This window comes from Bacillus rossius, assembly GCF_032445375.1.
Source record: "Bacillus rossius redtenbacheri isolate Brsri chromosome 4 unlocalized genomic scaffold, Brsri_v3 Brsri_v3_scf4_1, whole genome shotgun sequence".
Lineage (NCBI taxonomy): Eukaryota > Metazoa > Arthropoda > Insecta > Phasmatodea > Bacillidae > Bacillus > Bacillus rossius.
This window is the reverse complement of record NW_026962010.1, coordinates 15121427-15142802: the sequence shown is the minus strand read 5'-3', so window position 1 is coordinate 15142802 and position 21376 is coordinate 15121427. Positions and strand designations below refer to the sequence as shown.

The window sequence follows — 21376 nt, the reverse complement described above, 5'->3', positions numbered from 1 at the left end:
AGGGGTGGGAATGACGGTAAAGTGAGGGAGGGAGGGGAAAAAACTAGAGTAGTGGTGGAGGAGGGTGGATATTACGATGAAAAAATAATAATAAAATAAAAAAGGGGAGGGGTGGATCGTCGTGTGCGAAAAACATAATTTTTTTATGGTGGTGGGGGGGGGGGTGGTGGAGGGGGGGGGTGTAAGTTCGTTTATGCATTGGTAAGAAGTGGTGGGGGTCAGTCTGCCAGCACCCACTGTGAGGGAAGGATCGGTCGCCATTTTTAATTTTTTTTGCACCCGTCGGTTTCGAACCGAGGACTCCAAACTCCGTGTCGTAATTGTTAATTTTAAAATTATTTATTATTAAAATTTTTTTAAATGCATTTATTAATAATTTTTAAAAGAAATTTCGTTGAAATCGGATAATAAATAAAAAAGTTAAAGATGGCGGCCGTAACGGAAAATGCAACAGTGACGTCATCCAATATGGCGGAAAACACATCGCCGGAATTTTCGAGAACACAATGACGTCATCCAATATGGCGGATCCAAGATGGCGGATCCAAAATGGCCGCCGGGGTCAAGGTCAAGGTCAAAGGTCAAGGTCACATCCATCCAAGATGGCCGCCGTGACGTCACAACACAAGATGACCACCGTGACGTCACACTCCTCAATTCTCAGCCTGAAGCCTGCGCTCGGATGCCCATTTACATACTACTGCTTCGCTGGACACAAACTAATGTTTGTTTGATTGGAACGATCCTTGTCCTTGAGTGCAGGGTCACGGCGGGAAGCAGTCTCGGCAGACTCCTCCACGCCGAGCTGCCCCAGCCAGCGATGGTGTAGGGCTCCTTCACTTCCCTTCTCCCTTCACACTTCACCCTTCACACACCAGCAGAGACCCGCCTCCCACCGCGCAGGGCCGCGTTTTCATTTCCTGGCCGGGCGAGGGGAACTCATCGCCTGCTTCCCCGGGAACCAGACCGAGGGAAGCAACTTGAGCACCCGCGTGCCGCCGCGGTTCTACACACAACACACTCTCACGAGACATTGCTTTGTAAACCAATCGCCAATACTACAGGAAAGATATTGTTACTTTGTACAACACATGACTATAGTTATTTTTTTCGAAAATTGCCTCGTAATTTTATATTTTTATTGACATTCATTCAAGCATAATTTTTTTTATGCCACTGTTAAAGAAAATTTAATGTTCTAAAATCGAATAATCGGACTATATTATGTTGTGTCATGCTTATTAATGTGCGCAGTTAATACCAGAAAGCTGTTCAGGGTACTGTCTTTGAAAGATATGTGCAATGGGAGTGCATGACTTGATGTAAGCTTTTGGAAATACGCCATTGCTTATTACTACGAAAACTATTTTGAAGTGATACAGTGGTTTTCATATAAATTTACAAATTAACAAATATATATGTATTATGACATGAATATTTCCGCTCCACTTGCGATGAAATTTACAGTCACGTGTATTGCCTCGAATGTACAGTAGTCTCATGTACTACCAACTGTCCACGCATCATTCTGCCACGGTTGTTCTAAATAGCAGTGATTGAAGAAAAAAAATGCACGTGGTCGTCAAGGATCGAACGCCAAAATCATGAATGGTTTTGCAAGTTAGACTGCATCGTGAACTGTTGCTTTGGAGACCAGTCAGATGACACACACACACTTCAAACACTATGTTTAAGACCAGTGCTAAACTGTGAGAATTTTTTTTAAAATTCCTTAACATTAAGTAGATATTATTTATCTTTACATTTCTGTTTGGAGTGTTATCAAACAAGTATTGTACGTTTACAAATCTTTGACGGTTTCCTAAAGAAATTTAAAATTGAAATAATAAGAAATTTACAATACATTTTTTAAGCTACAGACTTCTATTTTCTGCTAATAAATTGTTTCGAAAAACTTTTAGAACTAAGCTGGGTGCTTGTTTTCAATGAATGAATTGAGGCTAAACGTCTAGTCCGCATTGGTTTCGCGAGGTACAATGTGATGTGATGAGGTGAGAAAGAAACATTTGTGGAGTGAATTGCTAGGGGAAGCGGGGTCACAACAAGGAAAACCTACAGGCTCACTGCAACGTCCGACCCATGACTCAGTTGCGAAATCACCAGGTTTACACCCGGCGGGAATCAAACCGCGACCGCTTTGGTGGGAGGCTTATTGAAACTCCACATTACCATCCTCGTTTATTTAATTCCACTGGGAAGTTGTGGCGCTTTGTGGAGGTAACACTGTGGTGTTGTCAGCAGGAAGACAACTACGTATATCGAAGCGTTTCCGCTTAGCATGGTTAACACTCAGATCAACACAGGTGACCTTCAAACTTGATATTATCAGTGGGTTTTAAGCCCAACACTCCAATCGGAAGGAGCTGTATTCTTCTTTAAATTATTGTGGTCAACTCTTATTTATTCACCTCCAGCCCTGGGAATTTCATTGAAAGGTATTTAAGTGTCGGCAATAATCAACAGTACGTTTTCTTTGCAGATCTGGCACCGGTATATACTGCCATAGTCGCTAGGGCATATGGGACCTATCACTCTATCAAAGAGTTTATAAACTAAACTTTACTTTTAAGCTTATCTAAAGATTTCATCACTTACGAATGCCTTTGCCTCCCCATTCTAAAAAATTTCCCTTTGCTTCCATCTTACCAACGAGCTTTTAAAATCCATCTTTAAAACTTAATTTATATTAATTCCATTGTTTTCACTTCTAGTATGCAGACATTCTATGTAAATGTACAATTATGTAAATGCTCAACTGAATGACACTGTAACGCTGTATGAATTCGGTTCTCATGCGCTTACAGTTTAAGATTTCCATTGCTCTTTGCTTTTGTTCCTCCAGCATTGCTGCCGAGTCCGTGGCGGGAAGATGATATGCATGGGGGCATTGCGTCACATTTTGACGAGGCCATAGTTTCAGGATTTCTCAGTGATAAAGTAGCGATCCGTGGCTTAGTTTGCCAAGTTTTGGTCGCGTACATCAGTTTCATATAATTCAAGTTGTTGGCCTCCACTTACAAAAATGAATCTACCAACCACTGTTTTGTCACTTTTACAACGCAAATAATTTCATTACATTGACCGCAAATAGATGTTAAGGTACATTTGAGTTGTGGCATGCTTATGTTATTTCAAACTTAATTAAATTGAGCACCTTCATACGAAATTTACTGCCAACATAGATGCCATTCACTGCACGGAATATTATTGAATGATCATAGACAATTAACACACAATGAAGGTTCTTAAGATGATCTTCATGAAAAAGAATTATCGTTGAATAATTTTTATCATTTCATAGGCGAATATTTGTAATAATTTTCATTTGCACATTTTAAAAAAAAATTTAATTTTTAACAAATATTTATTTTATAAAAAGTTAAATTGTTTGTATATTCATAATTTTTAAACATAACTAGTTAAATAATATTTACTGAACACCCATATTTTAAAAAGGTTATAATTGTTCTTTTTAATTATGTGGGATGTAAAATAATATTTTGGTTTGTGGAAGAACGTTCTCTTAGAGTGTGATTGTTTATTTAATAGATTTGTAAGTCGGCCTAAAGTGCTTATCATAATAGATTAGAAACCAATAAAATAAAAAAAAACCTGATTTAATGTCCAAACGTTATGTTAATATATAATTCTTTTTATATAAATATACTGCAATTACCGAAACAACAAAACATTCATTTTGGTTTTTAGAATTAATGCAACGTAAACGGTTATGTTAACAAACAGCACTGGGGATTGTGCCACAGCCTCACTATATCTACTCGATTTTACCTAATCACATAAGAATGGTCTCGGTGATCATGCACGCCAAGGATCATGTGACGAGGAGGACAAAATATCGAATGCTTGCGTCCAACTTCCAGCAAAACCTACAATAATTAATGAACAAGTTTATACGATGTAAGTCAAACGGCCAGTTAATTATTTGTAGACGCTAAAATCAATATCTGTTGAACCAAACCTTATTGGGTTACATTGTAAATTGACACTGCTACACTACATGGACAAAATATTTCAAAGAGAAACTTTATGACGACTTGGTGTTGTGTTTTTTACAAGTTATTTTGCCAGCTTTCTTATTACACTCGACCACAACGGCAATATATATATATATATATATATATATATATATATATATACACATAATATAAAACAAATTGAAACCAAATTATGCTATCCCACATAATACGAAAGGAATTTACAGAATAAAAAAACGAGTGTTTTTCAGTATCCATTGTGATGCACAATTCATTTGCTCTATAATTAAGTTTTGAAATAACTGCTCAAAACTATGCGTTTCAGCTTTATGATACCATAAACATTTCAATACTTACAATAAATAATCAATCTGTGAATAAAAGCATTGAGTTTAAGAGCATTTTCTTGGATATAATTTCTAGGAATGTAATAACAGAAGTACAGTACTATTCTCTGATACTTTAAATACTTCTTGCAGCTTTTTACAGCAATTAGTACTCAAATGTAAATTTTTATTCACGGATTATTTTTTGGCGTACTTTTCTCATTCTAGAAGAGAAAAAAATATGAGTTTATTATTGTTTTGAATTTCAATTGTTTCGCACAACACATTATTTTCTATAGCCTAAGATGATTCAATTTAAACAAAGGTTCTTTTAATGTCAATACTGCAGTCAATGAGTAATAAGTCCGTGAAAGGTTATATGAAATGTCTCAACGATAATACATATTGGGTGCCAGCAATATTATAAGTTTTCAGCAGTAATGCGGCGCGAAGGTTCAACACAGAAAAAAAAAAAGCTGTGCTTTTACAAACGATTCCTTTGTAAATAGTTTGAATAAGTACAAGCAATATATTGCTAATTTGTACAACACATGGCTATGGTTTTTTTGCATATATTTACAATACTTTTTTTTCCCTAGATAATGCCAAGTTTTTCCTATAAAAACTCAATCAAAATTAGGTATATTAATTGATGTTTCGTTGACCATTATTTATTTAAACCATGGGAAAGAAAATGGAATATTCAATAGTTGGAATTTATTTTGATTTATTTTGCTTGTTATTGTGCGCAATCAATGCTCTTCATATTAATTTTAATGTACTTAACTTTTTCAATGGCAAACAATGCAAAACTGCAAAGTCAAAGAATTTGAATAAATAAAAATTCCCCGTTGCATGAATCACTGAAGAAAGCTTGGCCTCGTTGATGGCGCTGACGGCGCTAACGACACATCTTGCCTCTGGCTGCCGACAGCGAAACATTTATGTTCGTCCTATCACTATGTTTCAGTTTAGTGTGGTCGAAACAAAAAAATTATTTCAGAAGCAAATTATAGAAAAATTAACGAATCCAAAAGTGCAATAAAATAGCTAAAGTCCTTTCAGAAGAAATTTTAAAATATAGGGAGTATTCAAAAAACAACTGGTGCTTCTGGTCTTCTGATCGTGTGGTCAACGCATGCTTTATTTAGAAGAATCAATTTTATGGTAAGGTATTTAATTTTACTGGCTTGCGTATCATCGAGCATGTTGTTGGCACATTGTTGTGCTTGAAAATTATCGCAGTGTTTAGTTTGTGTGAGTTTCAGTGCAAAAATAGTTCGATTATTTATAATAACATTCAATAATATATTTCCTATGTGAAATAACATTATAAATTACAAATTTAAATAAGCTTGTTTATAGAGTTATGTCGGTATCCTGTACACTAATATTTATACCCTAAAACCAAACGAGCCAAAGTACAAATTTGGCTATTTTTTATAGAAGATTGCGTGTTAAAATTGCGTGTTCTACCTTATCATAACATATAAACTTACTTAAAACAACTTATTTATGCTCTTTAAACGTCTTAAGCTTAAGTCCAGCGAGAAAAAACATGTTTTCAGATAAAAAGTTAAATTTATATGGCTACTGGAAAAAAAATGTAACCAATTTGGTTTCTTCTGGGTGGCCATATTTATAATAAATGTTTGTTTTGACGTGACAACGTATAATAAATCGATGAACGCCGGCTTCACGCACGTAAAAGTGTCCCGTTACGCACATTGTCCCGTTACGATTTGTCCCGTTACGATTTGTCCCGTTACGATTTGTCCCGTTACACTCATTGTACGCTTGCGCCGCATCTATCTCTCTTCCACTCAAAAGGAAAAACCATCGATTTGACTGTTTCGAGGCTCATTAAACTTGAAACACTCCCATTCGTTTCCTACTTTTCCTATCATCGTCCTATCCTTAACAGAATAACACAGATTAGAAGAAGAAGTTAAATCGCAAACATGTATAAAAATATAGTTAAAATAATCTATTCGTTAAAGTAATAAACATATTTGAATTAATGGGTGCAAATAAAAGTAAATTTATCAATTAAATCGTAGATTTCACTTCACTCCTTCTTTGTATCCATACAAAATAGTGATAATTCAATAAAAACGATTCAATTTTATTCATAAAAGTATGCAATCATTTCATCAATGTTTTGTTATGACGTTGTCACGTTAAACTATCGTCCGTAAACCGACTTTACAGACAACCAATTTTTTTTAAGCATTGATATTTTTTAAAGAACCGTTTTGTTTAAGTGGCTGATTTTTGTTTTTGAAATTGGGCTGGTTTGGTCCTCAAGTAGAGATATTTCATATTTCTGCAGAAGACGAGACTCGATGTCTCTGAGAGGTGGTTCCCGCCACTCGCCGCCAGAGAGCCCTTGACCCGGGGGGGGGGGAGGGGGGTGTAGCGAGGCGGACTGGCATACATCCCGCCGGCTGTCAGCCGGGCGGGGCAACCAGAGGCCTCACCGCCGAGGATCTGATCCCTACCCCCTACCCCCTCCTCACCCTCCCGCGCCAGGCGCCCTAATTTAAAAGATAGGCGGCTCTCCGGAGCTGCGGCGCGGGCCATAAATCGGCGTAAGGTTTTGGCGCGGGGCTAATGGCGCTGTCTCCAGTTGCCGGGGCGGGCTCTCGGCTTGCCGGCACTTTTCAGGTCGGGTTGTGCCGGCGCGTCCCAGCCTCCTCGGCAGAGCAAGGCTCGTCGTGCATTTTATTTCTGAACACAATTCAATCCCAGATAATTATAGCTGTTATTTTAACAGCCTTGAAAATTGCAACTAATTACACTATAAAAACCTAATTTAGTTACGTTAAATATGCGATAATTTTTCGAAACTTTTGAACTTTGATTATAGGTTTAAAGCAATATAATATTACACACCTTTAACAATTTTAACGTTTTTTTAAAACAAATATGATATAACTACCGTGGTTTTTAAGAAATTTCTTTATCATTCGTTAAATCCAATCAGGAATGTACAGTAAAAAAAAATGTGGGCGAATCTTTCAATATTCGCAAATGATGTGTGACGACCAACCTCGTTAAAGAGCAAATTTAGTTTTTATAATGTTGCTAATGAACCTAAAGTACGGAACTCGGGCCCCGAACACAAAATTTAACGTATGGTTCTTTATAATTTATCACAAGTGTAATAAATATGAGTAAAAATTATTTTCAAGTACATTTCTCGACGCGAATCACGCGTACTTTCCGCACTTGTCGCTAGGATTCGTTGTTGTAATCGTACAGAATCGTTTGCATCACAATGCGCAGAAAGAAGCACAGTCGCTACGTTGAATTTTGAAACTTTCGATTAGCACACCGAAATTATAGACCATTATTAAACGGCTCCAGTAAAAGCGAAAAAGGTTTGACAAATTACTTAACCCCGGCTTTGGACCCAATTTCCGAAAATAAATTTTATTAAAATACTGCTCTTATTGTGAAACACATTAAACAGTTAATACGATAACGTTTTTCTTTTTTCATTGATATCTTTGGTTCAGGCCTTACGCCATAGATAGCAGGACTCGTCAGCAACGGTCTGTTGTACATTTCCATCATATTCACGCAATTACTAACACCAAACGCCATACACCAAGAGCTAAGGTTTTACACACTTTACATTCTTAGTTCATTTATTGAGGAAATGTTTCAGTATAGTCGAGATAAAAATCAGGATAACATGAAGTGTAACAATAAAACATCTTGCTCCGTGAATGCAAATAGTTAAAACACCTGAACAGTAGCGGATCCAGAGGGGGGCTAAGGGGCTCAAGCCCCCTCCAAAAGCATCTGGGTCCACTATTGTTTTAGTGTTTGCCTTGATAAAGCCTAGCCTTAGCTGGGTCAAACCCCTCCCAAACCAAAATCCTAGATCATTCACTGCTCCTGAACGTAGCTGGCGTATTATCTTAAAGTTTTTTTCCTTCAAAATAAATCTTCTACAAATAAACATAGTTGAAAGGCGTTTGCCTGACTTTGGGTCCGCCTGCAGTCGTCAGCACAACGTCGTTGGTCAAATATATTAATTTTTTTTTTCTTGCACAATCGTAAAGATTTACTTGTGCCAAGGCAAAATTTTAGTTTCCAGTGGTGATTTAACAATTTTATGGCGTAGGAACGAATATAAATGTGTAATAGACTCTTCTAAACTTTGTCCGTGTTTGTCGTGCTAAAGAATTATCCTAACAATAAACAGTTATAAATATTATAATTAGAATTATTAAATTAAGTTTAAAAAATTTGCTTGTGTGATTTCAAAATATTTATAAAACTTTAATTTGATCTAACTAATTTTTTGTCACTGCATTTTAAATTATTTGTGTGAACAGTCACAACTTAGGTATACTAAACCGTTTTTAAATCCCTAAACGTTTTCTTAAAATTTAAACAACAAATTTGTGGCAATTTAAAGAGTCTTAAATATGTGCTACAGGTGTAAACAGACACCCGTTACTTTCTTCCTAACCCATCTGTTTAATGAGTAGTTTACGCCTGGTGATAAACCAACCGCCATACATCCGTGTTTGTAACGTTGTCTGCAGAGTGTTTTGCAAGGAGTAAAGCTGGGTTTACGATTGATTTCCTTAAGGATTATAACTTAACATCGAGCACACGATTAAGTCAAAACTACATTTTCCAGTTTATGATTGACATAAAAGTCGTTAATTCCAACCAATCACAGCACAAAACACATGGTCAGCCATTATTCGAAATGGAGAAGCAGGTTTGAAATAGGTTATTGACAAATGGGATATCTATTTTTCGAAATGGATGATGATTACAAATTACAAATATACGAATTCTAACCAAAAATACTGCCTCGCTCGGTGCAATACCAAGACATAAACTTCCGGCTGAAAGGTTCCGGTTTGTTGTGATTGGTCGCTTCCCTTAAGTCTTAACGAAAAATATAAAATATAACCATTTCTGTTAAGTCTTAAGTCATCATATGGTTCGCACACGACCCGTCAAAATTCACACACGACAATCATAAACCATTCCACTAGTTTACATAGAGTCATATGGTAAGTACACGACTAAGTCTTAATTCTTAATTCTTAATTTTCAATCGTAAACCCACCTTAATTCAAGCCGACTTTTTCCACGTCGCGTCGTCAAACGTGGCCGGGACGGAGCAGGCTTGCCAGACTAAAAAAGAATGTTCTGGGTGGTTCTGGACGGCGAAGCTCGTTGGAGCCGAGCGACCATGCATACTCGCTGGCGACTCCTCCAAGGTAGAGCACTCCACTCTCGCTACCGGAAGACCACTGCGCCGCCGCTGCCTTGAGCATCGCCCGGGAAGAAGACGCCACGCTGCCCGAGACCTACGAAGTCTTCAAGTGCGGAGATAGCCTCAACGAGGGTAAGAGACATTTCTGCATTTCTTGAGCGCGAACTTGGCCCATGACCAGAGGAAGCAGCCAAGGTCGAACATTTAAAGACCAGCAAAGAAGGTAACTCGCTCCACGAGTAGTGAACTCGCTCGGCGAGTAAATTACCGAAAACTCGCTCCTCGGTATTCGAGAGTAATTGGTGAGGAGAGTACCCGGATGTGTCTTTAGCAAACCCGCCGACGACTGTAAGTGGTAACTCGTCGTGCGAGTGACGGTCGGGAAGGGGGGGGGGGGGGGAGCTAGACGGAGGACTAAGTGAGCGCAAAACAGGTACAAGAAACACATCTGGAAGCTTGGAGGAAGGGCTGGTTGGTCAAAGACAGGAACGTGGGTCGCGCAGCGTGTGTGCACAGACCCGACACCGAAATCATTTATAAACGAGTGAACACATTGTTGGGTCTTCTCGAGGGGAATCATCGAGGCAATGATAGTAACAAACTGTCCTCACGGTGCAATATAGAAGTGGTTAGAGACATAACGAGTGTGTCTAAGACAGTCACGAGTGTTAGTGAAGTGGCGTGGAGCACCGCGGGGAAAGAGGGTCTCACTAGCAGGCCACTTGCTGCATCTCCACATCGGGAACTGCGTGTACCTCACGGCGAGTGATGTAACAGTATAGGCCCTAGTGGTCGAGGGGTCGTGGTTTGGGACAAACGGTCCTTACACCTGAATATCAACAACACAGTGTCATTTTATTCTGAACTTAAATTTTTTTTATATACTAGACAAAACTTTTTCTGGTCATCCCTTTATTTAGAATCTTAATTTTGTAATTGATTTTTTTTAAATTTAGGTCTTAGTATTGCAGACTTTTAAATTTAGTGTATAGTGAGAAGCTCTTGTGAAGATTCAAAATTTACTGTTTTTTTGTAAATATGTTTGTACAATCCATTTTGAGCATTAATGTATAGGAGTAGTCAAATTCTAAGGAAAAATGTAATTGTTATTTTGAAGTAATTACTGCCGACCACGTAAATATAAATGCAAATAATTTTTATTAATCAAATTTTTGGTTTCTTCTGGTTTCTGTTAGCAGTAATACGCTTACTGTGAGTGCAGCTCTGTTACGTAAATAATTGTTCAAGTTATTCATAAGGACAAAATAACAATATTGTTAGATAGATTTTTTTAGTTTACCATTTAAGTTTGACATTTATGTGAATAAAATTGTATTCTTCCTTAAATCTCGTTCCAAGTTCTAAATCTGTGACTCTTCACTAATATCTCTGTAAATTACGGATAAATTTGTGAACTTACAAATAGTCACCAAAATGTTTAGAAGGTTTTAACATATTCCAGTGGAGAATATTTAACAAGTAATCAACAAAGTAATAAGTACAATAAGTAATAATAATATGTAAGTAAATGTTCGTGTCAATTCATTTAAGTTAACGTTTTTGTAAAACTAGTGAGAAAAATTAAATTGTTCAAATTGATTAATTTTTTTACTTCTTTAATGTTTTTTTTTTAATTTGCTACGTGGGCGATGTTCCTCACAAAAAATCATTTATATTTGATATATTTATTCATAAATTATATCAGTGCTCATCAACACAACCAGAACACACAAAGTTCTACACGTTTTTTTGAGTGAGCCGTATGTTATGATTGCATTAGGTTTTTTGAATCAGAAAGGAGGTGTTCAGTTTTAATTATTTTATGCAACACTATACCACTAAACTGAATCTTATAATCTCCTAATATTAAACTAAAATAAAACTGAAATTATAAAGGTTACTTTTTAAATGAGTAGGCTAATATTGTCATTCCCATGCCACTACAACTTTACATAAAAATGCCATCACTCATTATTATATTTGTCTGTCTATTTTAAATTAGGCAAGACAACTGATTGTATTTAAATCAAACTCTATATCGGTAACAATTTTATTTAAATTTAATTTCTATGCTGTGTACATAACAAAAAAATCTACTCCCAATTAAAAATGGGAGTAAATATCTTTCAATAATAATTTTAAAAATCTCTTAAGTTAACTGAGCAGAAAATAAGCTATAGAATAATAATATTGTGGATTCAAACCTCTAACAACTTTGTATTGTTTTCCGAAATTATTCTCCTAAGGAGGGTGAAAAGTTTAATAATATTGTTTTTTTAAAAACATTACAAATTTTATACCTCTTAGATTACGAGACACGAAAATGAGCTTCAAAGAAATAATTACATAATATGTAACTTAGTGTAAATTTCTCTTTTAGATAGCTATGTGGGTAAATAGAGCTAAATTGTGTTTTTTTTAAATGTAGATAAATGTTTGGAAGTAAACATAGAAGAAGGTAATAACCTCAGAATAAATAATACTCGAACATAGTAAACGCATAGGTAGGGTGGGGCTATTTGGGTCGTGGGGCTATTTGAGTCGAAATAAGATTTTCGGCTACTGCGCAATAACTCCGCGCATCATCGGCACGGACTGGACTTTAGAAGCGAGAAGAAGGTTGTGCTGAGCAGACGGACATGTTGTGTGCGGATGTTATGTGATATTTTGTGTACGGACGGGCGGCGAACGGCGCAAGGTAATCATCTCACTGTCTTGAAATATTAAACTCTAACTTTAATACCCGGGGAAATAGTGATATCCAAGTGTAACATTAAACTTTATCGTAAGTGTTATGTGTAAAACGATAGAGGAAGCATTTGTGAGTCTCTTAGTATATTCACAGCAAGAATTATTTTTAATGAATTGAATAGTTTGCTAATTTTGTGATTTAAAGTAATTGGGGCTATTTGAGTAGTTTTTCTGGGGCTATTTGGGTCAACAATGGGGCTATTTGGGTCAACATTGGGGATATTTGGGTCAACACAAAAGTGATTGTTGTGATACCAGAGATATATTTATTAAATGTAAAGATGGTTTTTGCTAATATTTATTATATTACATTACATTTATATGAAAAAGTTTTGTTGCACACCATATTATGTAATTTTATCGCACTTTTTTTCAGATGGTTCGCACTTACAAAAGGACTGGTGCATATTTAAAGTGGACAAGTAAGCAGTTTAATTTAGCATCCAAAGCTGGGTTGGAGTGCCGTTTAAGTGTGAGAGCGGCAACAGTTCATTTCAGCATACCATATGAATCTTTGAGAAGTGTGTATACAGAAAGACTTCGACAATCGTACAATGAGCATCACCTCCATGAATATCTTTAAAGAAAGAAAAAAAATTAGCCACCCAACAGAACAAGAGAAGGAACTTGTTTTGAGACTGATAAACTTATCCAACTGAGGATTAGGATGTGATTCTAAAGGAGTGCGTCGTGCTGTTTACAAGTAAGTTGTGTCAAATAGTATAAAACATCCATGGGGAGAATCTGGAATCGCAGGGAAAGATTGGTTCCTTTCATTTATGAAAACACATCCTGAATTATCGTTGAGAAAACCCGAAGGACTTTCAAAGGCTCGTGCTGCAGGGGTGAATAAAGATGCGGTTAATGACTTTTATTTTTTGCTTCAAACTACAACTCTTAAAATTGGAGTCAACTGTAAACCTCAGAACATTTATAATGTTAATGAAAGTGGCCTACCTATGAACAATAGAGCAGTGAAAGTTGTAGCTCCAAAAGGGAAAAGAGAAGTAACATCCATCACCAGTTTAGAACGTGGGGAAAATGTTAAAATAGTTGCAGCATGCAGTGCAAGTAGTCAGTATATTCCACCAATGGTGATATTTAAGGGTGTTCGTTTCCGACAAGAGTATAACGAGCACATGCCATCAGGAACGGTAGTTAAAATGTCGGAGTCTGGGTACATAAACGAGGAAATATTTCTCTTTTGGTTAAAACATTTGAATGTTTTTAGGGTTCCCGGAAAATGTCTTCTCGTGCTGGATGGACATTCTTTTCACTGCTCCCTCGAATGCTTGGAGTTTTGTGAACAAAATGAAATTGAACTTCTTTGTCTGCCCCCACACACAACTCATGTGCTTCAACCCATGGACAGAACTGTGTTTAAGACTCTCAAAACACACTATCATGCTGAAGCCACGCAGTATATCCATAGCCAACCAGTTGGAAAAATCAGCAAGTTCAATTTGGGGGAACTGTTCAAAAAGGCCTGGCTCAAAACTGCAACGCCAGCTCTTGCAGAAAAAGGTTTTCAATGTACAGGAATATATCCATACAATCCTGAAATAGTCCCTGAAGAGAAATTTTTACCATCGACACTATTCTGCACACAGCAATAACCACCTGGGCTAGAGAGCTCTATTTCATCGACTCCACTTTCTGGAGAATCTGCTTCTACACAAAAAGATCGTGATTCCTCCGAGATATCTACTGTAACTTTAACCACGAAGCAGTTGACTTCAAAGTCTCCAGATTTTTCACAGATTCTCTCAACGCCAATTAAAACAAATAGTAACAAAAAACAAGGAAGCAGAAAACAAAAATCTCGACTTTTGACACCAAAAGATAATATTTCTGACTGTAGAGCAAAGAGGCAAATAAAACTATTGAAAGGACAACCAGGCAAGAAACTAAAGAAAAATTCCATTGCAAGAAGTGTTCACTGTACAGCTGAAGATATACGTGAAATATCTACAAATTCATCTTTTGAGGGTGATCCAAACAAAGTATCAATGCACTGCGAAGAAACTGATAACACACCATGTAGTTTTTGTAGCCTACGTTATAACTCCTTGGAATCGCTGAAGAAAGGTGACTGGATAGCTTGTCAGCAATGTGCTCGCTGGTATCATGAAGTTTGTGTTGGAGCTGTTGGTCAGAAAATGTTTGTTTGTGGGAAATGCATTTAATGCCTATGGAAACTCGTGTTTCTGTTTAATTTTTAAACATTGTCTTAGTGGACATTTTATTTAGTAGGAAACATTTGTACGTGAAAGATTGCCTAAAAGGACTTGCAAATAACTTCGAGCACAATTTATGTTATTTAACAGCTCATTTACTCCAGAATTAAATATAATTTTAACGACTCAAATAGCCCCTTGCGAAACCCAAATAGCCCCTCATATTCTATTATTGACATATTTTACAATGGGATTGACTTTTATTTCTGTAGTATGCATTTTGATACATACGACTTCTATAACTGAGATACGTGTAATTCAATAAGTGAAATTACAATGTTTAACAAAATTTTTTTTTTTTAATCGATTTAAGATGTAAAATTTTTGATTGTAATGTTAGGGTACTCAAATAGCCCCACCCTACCTATAGAGATTTATTTTTGGTGAAATAATTTATTGCCTGTCAATGGATTAAGTTAGATATTTAAAAAAAAAACATATCTCAAAAGCGAACTAGGTGGGTTTTGAGTAACTTAAGAAATATTATTCACTATAGTAAGAGTATATTGTTCATTTAAAATCTTTTAAAATAAGATTGCTTCGGTAATGATAAAGCTTAGACAATAGTTTAATATCTAGAAATATTTTTGAAAATAACAGAGTTGTTCGTGAATTGGGTTTTTTATTTAATTATACTAAATCTGCAGAGGGTAAGCCTGTTTTATGACATCATTTTAAAAAATTACGAAGAAAAAGTAATCCACTGATATTTATCTCATTTTAATTTCGGCATTAGTTATTTCGTTAACAGATTAAGTGTTATTGTAGCATATAATCAAATAACATGCTTATTATATGTAATAAAAATAAGTGAGTGTTTTGACACCTCCAGCCACGATGTTTGCAAGAAAACATTATCAAAGATTTATGAGCCTAGAACATATAAGAATAAATAAATATCATTATATATAAAAAAGTAATATATATTTAAAAATCGTTTAGCATAAACAGTTTTTGTTTTCCTGGCAAATTTTTTCGCGAAAGAGTGTGGGTTGTTTGCATCTAGGTGAAAATCCGTCCTCTAGAACGTCATATTGAGCTTCAAGCAGGGAGCTTTTGTGTACAATATTTTGCGCGTGGCCTGATTTCTATGCTGCAGTGGTACGCAAGTGACAACACGTGGAGTGAACATATAATATTTGACCCCGCTCTCTGAAGGGAAACCAGTTCCTCCTCTTTAAAGAGGACAGTGCTTTACATCAAACTTCGTTTGCTGGAGAATCCCGTTCTAAACGGGATTTTCCGTTCCTCTGCTGCAAATAACTCCCTTGTGTTGTTTCCGAGAGTCAAGCTGTCGCCTGACCCGAGAGAAGACTGGGGAACAAAAAAAAATTGACATTCTGCGCAAGGCAGGCAACACAGCGTTATTGCGGTTTTTTTTTTTTTTTTTTTTTTGCGAAATGCGGTATACGTCGCCAAACAGAACTCCTTACGTGGAAACCTGTGCCCACTAGACACAAGGAAAATTCGCGTTGTTGTCTCGTACCAGTGTGAGCTTCACACACTATTATGTATTTAAGTCAGTGACATTTTCTCATTCTACCTTGATATTGGCTTATGCAGTCTAGCAAGCCTCTCTCCAAAAAAATAACGGGAATTTTACACTCAGAAAAAAAATTTCTTAACCAAATACAAAAGATTCCATTAGAAAAAAAGTTACCATGAAATAGTTGGTAATACTACAATACAGATATTGCGACTTTGTACAACACATGGCTATGGTTATTTTCGCATGTATGAAATACGTTTTTCAAGATAATACTAAGAATTTGCTGCTAAAATTGGCGGATAATTTTATATTCTTAGCAATGTTTCATACAAGCAAAAATTTATCTAAATCATGGAAAAGATAAATTAAAGTTCAATAATTTGAATTAACTATGCTTATTTATGTGTTAATTCTTGAAATATATGCAGGGAACGGTTTACGGAATGACTTAATTATTGGAGGTACTGTGACAACACAGAGCATGAAAGCCCGGGGTAAGAATCCGATCCCAGTGTTGCTAAAAAAAAAAAAAAAACTATTTTGTAGTGATACAGCCATATACATGTTCATATACAGTATTTACGAATATCTGTAGTTTAACATGAATACATATGTTACATTTACAAAGAGATAAAAACGGCGCAGGTCTCTACGCCACAGGGCACACGAGAACGTGTCGTTGGAATAACTGAAGAGAGAGAGAGAGAGAGAGAGAGATGTTTAATAAAACCCTCACCGACGCACACCTGCGATGCAGAAATATTGTACTTTCATGAGCCATTTGTATGCAGCCCGTTAATTCGCGCGACTGCAACTTGTCTATTGGTTGCGGGGAGTGGGCGAAAGCTGACCTCAAGCGAGGGGTGGATGGTCGAAGGAGTGAGAGAAAGAAGGGGTGGAGGGGGGTATTATATCTGACCAACAATCGATGCATCGCTTCGACTGTGACACCCTGTCCCCTCCTTCCTCTCTTCACGGTAGCCTGGCGATTATCTCGCGGCCTTCGCGTCCGGTTCCACCAGGAACGACCGAGACGCGAGGGCTTATTAATGCGCCCAGGGCTCGGTTCTGAAATGGGAAGCCTAAGATGTACATCAAGTTCTGTCCCTGCCCGAACACGCCCGAATATTCACCTTCGGCCAACCTCGGGTTTATTTATATAGATTTATATTTCTCTATTTATTTTAATGCAGCTATACTAACCTAACTAACCGTCCATAGTGTTTTTAAGTGTTTTAATGTAGCTAACCTAACCGACCACTTTTAATACTTGAATTCATTTTTCCTGCGCAAAAATAAAACAAATCCCGAGGTTGGCCTAAGGTTAATATTCGGGCGTGTTCGGGCAGGGACAGAACTTGATGTACATCTTAGGCTTCTCTTTTAAAATGCACTCCACGAGTAGGCGGTAGGCGTGAGTGTTGTCGGGTTTCCCCCGCCTGCGGGGCGGGTCGTGACATCCTCAGACACTAGCGACAAACCACGGGCGCTCTCTACAACCAGAGCGGCATTTTACAAGCTCCCCGGTTGCGAGGCTATGTCCTTTAATGTCAGTGCCTGCGGCTTGACCAGTTCATTCAAGTGGCCAGTGATTGTAGCCTCGTGCACGGGAGCCTGGAAGCCTGGAAACTGACGAACTGTTGTCACGAGCGACGAGAGACGCCTGTGGCTTGTCGTCAGTATCTGAGAATACCACAATGAGGGCCACAGGAGGGAGAACCCGTAATCGCTACCACCGAACCGAAATCGTCAACATAGTAGACCCACGTGTTGCAGCATAAACCCATATACCTTCAATTAGTGAACACCGGGGGACGCACCAATAGTAGTTTATAGTTGCAAAACTATACTCAAATTCAAATTGTAAACTTAATTAGTCATTGCAAGTAATAATCACAACTTAAAAAAAATTAGTTGTCTAGTATTTTGTTATTGATTTCACACAATTTAATTATATTTAGATTGTGCTTGTGTAACGCAGTGATTAAGCGTGCTTGCACAGGAATATTGCATTTTTTTTTTATTTTGTTGAAATCTTATTGATGACAATAGTTAATTACTTCTTTATACAAAAGAATAAAGCAGTATATAAATTCTACTTCAAACAGAAATGCCTCATTTATTTTTGTGTATATAATTGTTGTAAAAACTTTTAATACATAGCTCTGCCTGTTGTTCATATTACGTAGCCTTTTTTTGTATATTATAGGAAATATAAATCTTATGAGCACAGCTTAAACCGAATAATTATTTCTATAATTGAACACCGTCGTTTGTTAGAAAATAAGTTTCCACATATTTTACATGGCTGAACTAACTTCTCATAGGAACGGTACCCCAGTTAAATAGGAAAACGAGCTGGTTTTATTTCACTAAGAATATATGAATGATGGGAATTACTATAGTGTTAAGATAGGCGGTTCTTTTTCTCTAGTTAAAAAAAATATGTAATTTTTAAAACAAGTTTAAAGATTGAATTCAGTAGCATTTTAAACTCTTAAAGTTAAAGGATCACAATTAATGCTGTGAATTATCTGGATGAAGTGACTTATTGCATGTAATTTTATGGTGATATCATAAAAAATCTACATTAAATCAGACCCCATATTCATTATATCCTTTATAATAAGCATTACTAGATTTGAAAAAAGCCTTATACGAAAATTCAATTTAATTAAGTCAACAATTTACATGTTATTCATATATAGTAAGATCCCTTTGTTGAACTTTCTGAATTTAAGTATAGAAAATTATAATAACAAAAATACATTTTTACACAGTTTTAGATTCGAATGCTAAAATTTTTAGTGCCATATCATTATTTGGTTAAAATACAGACATACCTATGCTTATTTACACCCACATGCAGCGACCTTGATCGGCCTTTCTGGTTGGCACATTACGTGAAGAAAGAAATTAATTTTTCTACACTTCTATAGGAACATGCACGCCTACTTTTATACCTACGGGGATAACAGAAAATATGGCAGAAAATAAACATATTTAAGGCCGGCTTAATGGCAACCTCAAGTATCACTGCTGGCCAATATTAGTCGAAAATTTATTCAAATACTAACAATATTCTGTAAAATGTGCTTAAGTTATGTTTGTTATTTCCTTTTATGAGACTTTCTTAACTTGGTATAATTAATTTTTGGATAGGTGGCATGGCAAGGAAGAATTAAATTGTAAAACAAGAAATTAATTTCGTTTAAATTTAAAAACATTTATAGACTGAATTTTTTAAAGCTTCAATGTTCCTGAAAACACAATGACATCGCTGTTGAAGTGTCCACTGCAACATTTCATTCATTGATTTTGTAGCACATATAAAGCTTCAGAATGAAATCTTGCAAAAACATATTTACATTATATCTCTCTTTTGACACAGCAATAATTATTTTACTTTCACAAGCAAGTAAGATGCAACCAAAGTATGTTATAGGTAAGTTTCCTTATTTCTTAAATACAAAATATGGTTCATGCTCTCTTGGTATTCGCATCAACTAACTGCAGTGTGTTGCAAAACGTTTTCTAGGCACAAAGTTATGCTTAACTCCACGTCTCATCATTTTGCGTGTTTGGTAAAATAGGACATATTGTTTCCAAAAATGTTTTAAAAAATCCGCTAAAAACATAAAACTTTAGCTTTAACAATGTACAGACCAGCGTGCCTCTGAATTAGCAGACTCAATCTAATTCAAGAGTAAGACAACTAAGACTTAACAGGTAAACACTTTTCTGACTTCGCGACCTCAACTCAAGTGGTTGTATGTTTTTTTTCACTGTATTTTATCGTGTTCTGTGCGCATCCAAAGAAAACGATTCGCTCAATGATGCTCAAAAGTTAGTCCATTTTTTTTTAGCACAAATTCAAGTAACTTCACTATTTACTTTAACTTTTCGGAAGCACCTAAATGGTCCCCCGGGGAAGGGGGGGGGGGTGTGTGGATAGAATTAATCAAATTTAAATGGGAACACAATGTTCCCTCGTTGGTGACCAAATCCCAACCTAGTGCCGGTAGTTACCCTCAGCACAACACCCACCGAGCAGAGCTGTCTGGCGGGTTGCCGCTCGAGAGGCCGAAGGGGCGCCGAACGTCTGTTAGTTCTGACGGGACAAGCCTGGCCGGCGGGCGGACACACGTTGAGTGGCGCCGAGGGCGGGCGACGGGGACCTGCCGAGTGGTCCCACGGGCCCCGGGGGACCACTCGGCGGGACAGGACACTCCTTTGACGGTCCGCGCAGTCTCCTGCCCGACTGTGGTCTGCGTCACGCGACGGTCCTAGCGTTTGACATCCCTCAAAACTATTCACTATTGCCTATACCGACATCTTTAGCCCACCTTCTTGAAGTTTATGCACGTTACAAAAAAAATTGAAAAGTGGAATTTTACAATCCGCGTGCACTATGCAAACGAAATTTTCATGGAATGAAAAAAAAAAAAAAAAAAAACGACTGCACACAAAAGGCTACATATATATATATGCCTTTAAATCTTATACTTTAGTAGTTTGGCATCGAATCCTTGAGTTAAGAAAATATCTTATATAAATCGTGTTTATAATAATTTTAAGTGTATTTATATAAGTGAGTTTATGTTACCGTACGAATAATTTCATTATAATTTAATAAATATTAAAAATAAACTAATTATAATAAATATTTATACATATATTTTTATTATAACATTTATACGATTATTTTACTTAGTTAAAAAATATTAATTGCATACACTTGTGGGGGGGGGGGGGGGAAAACCACCACGGCCCCACCCTCTTAGTCCGCTGGTGACATCAGCTCACCACACTGGGTCGCCCCGCCGCCCGGCCGCGATGCACGTCATCGCTCGTGACCTCTGACCCCCTCGAGACCGGGCTCGTCGGAGCGCGAGAGACGGCGCAGCTGTGCCTGGGTCGCCGCGGGTAGCGCGACGATACCAGCGTGCACTACCCTGGGCGGGACACGAGAATGTTACTTTTGTTTTTTTAGATTTTTTTTATGTTTTATTTATACTGTAATTCCGAGTTGCACATTTTATTGCCCTGAATACATTTCTACAGATAAAACATTACGTAAACTGTATCTCATCTCCTGTGATAAAATAAGGAGAAAATAATATTTATTATATATATATATAATATATATTATAAAAGTTCACCAGATTTCAATGCCTTCTGTCGCGGAACTCTTCAAAAAATCAGCCATTACATCCACCATATTGAAATACCATCAAAGTCTACTGAAACATTAGAGCTAATTAATCAAAAAAAATCACAAACCCTTATGTGGCTTAACGCCTTGT

At 36.8% G+C, this 21376-nt stretch overlaps 1 protein-coding gene across 1 annotated transcript in view; it reads right to left on the bottom strand.

Annotated features, from left to right (window-relative positions):
• LOC134541725 (collagen, type I, alpha 1b-like) overlaps positions 1–21376 on the bottom strand; it is an 80565-nt gene that overhangs the window by 18562 nt on the left and 40627 nt on the right. The window contains exons 4-5 of the mRNA XM_063385372.1: positions 20217–20338; positions 865–1006 (exon numbers count right to left, since the gene is read on the bottom strand). Of these exons, the coding sequence (XP_063241442.1) occupies positions 865–1006; positions 20217–20338 (264 nt within the window). The remainder of the gene's footprint in view (positions 1–864; positions 1007–20216; positions 20339–21376) is intronic.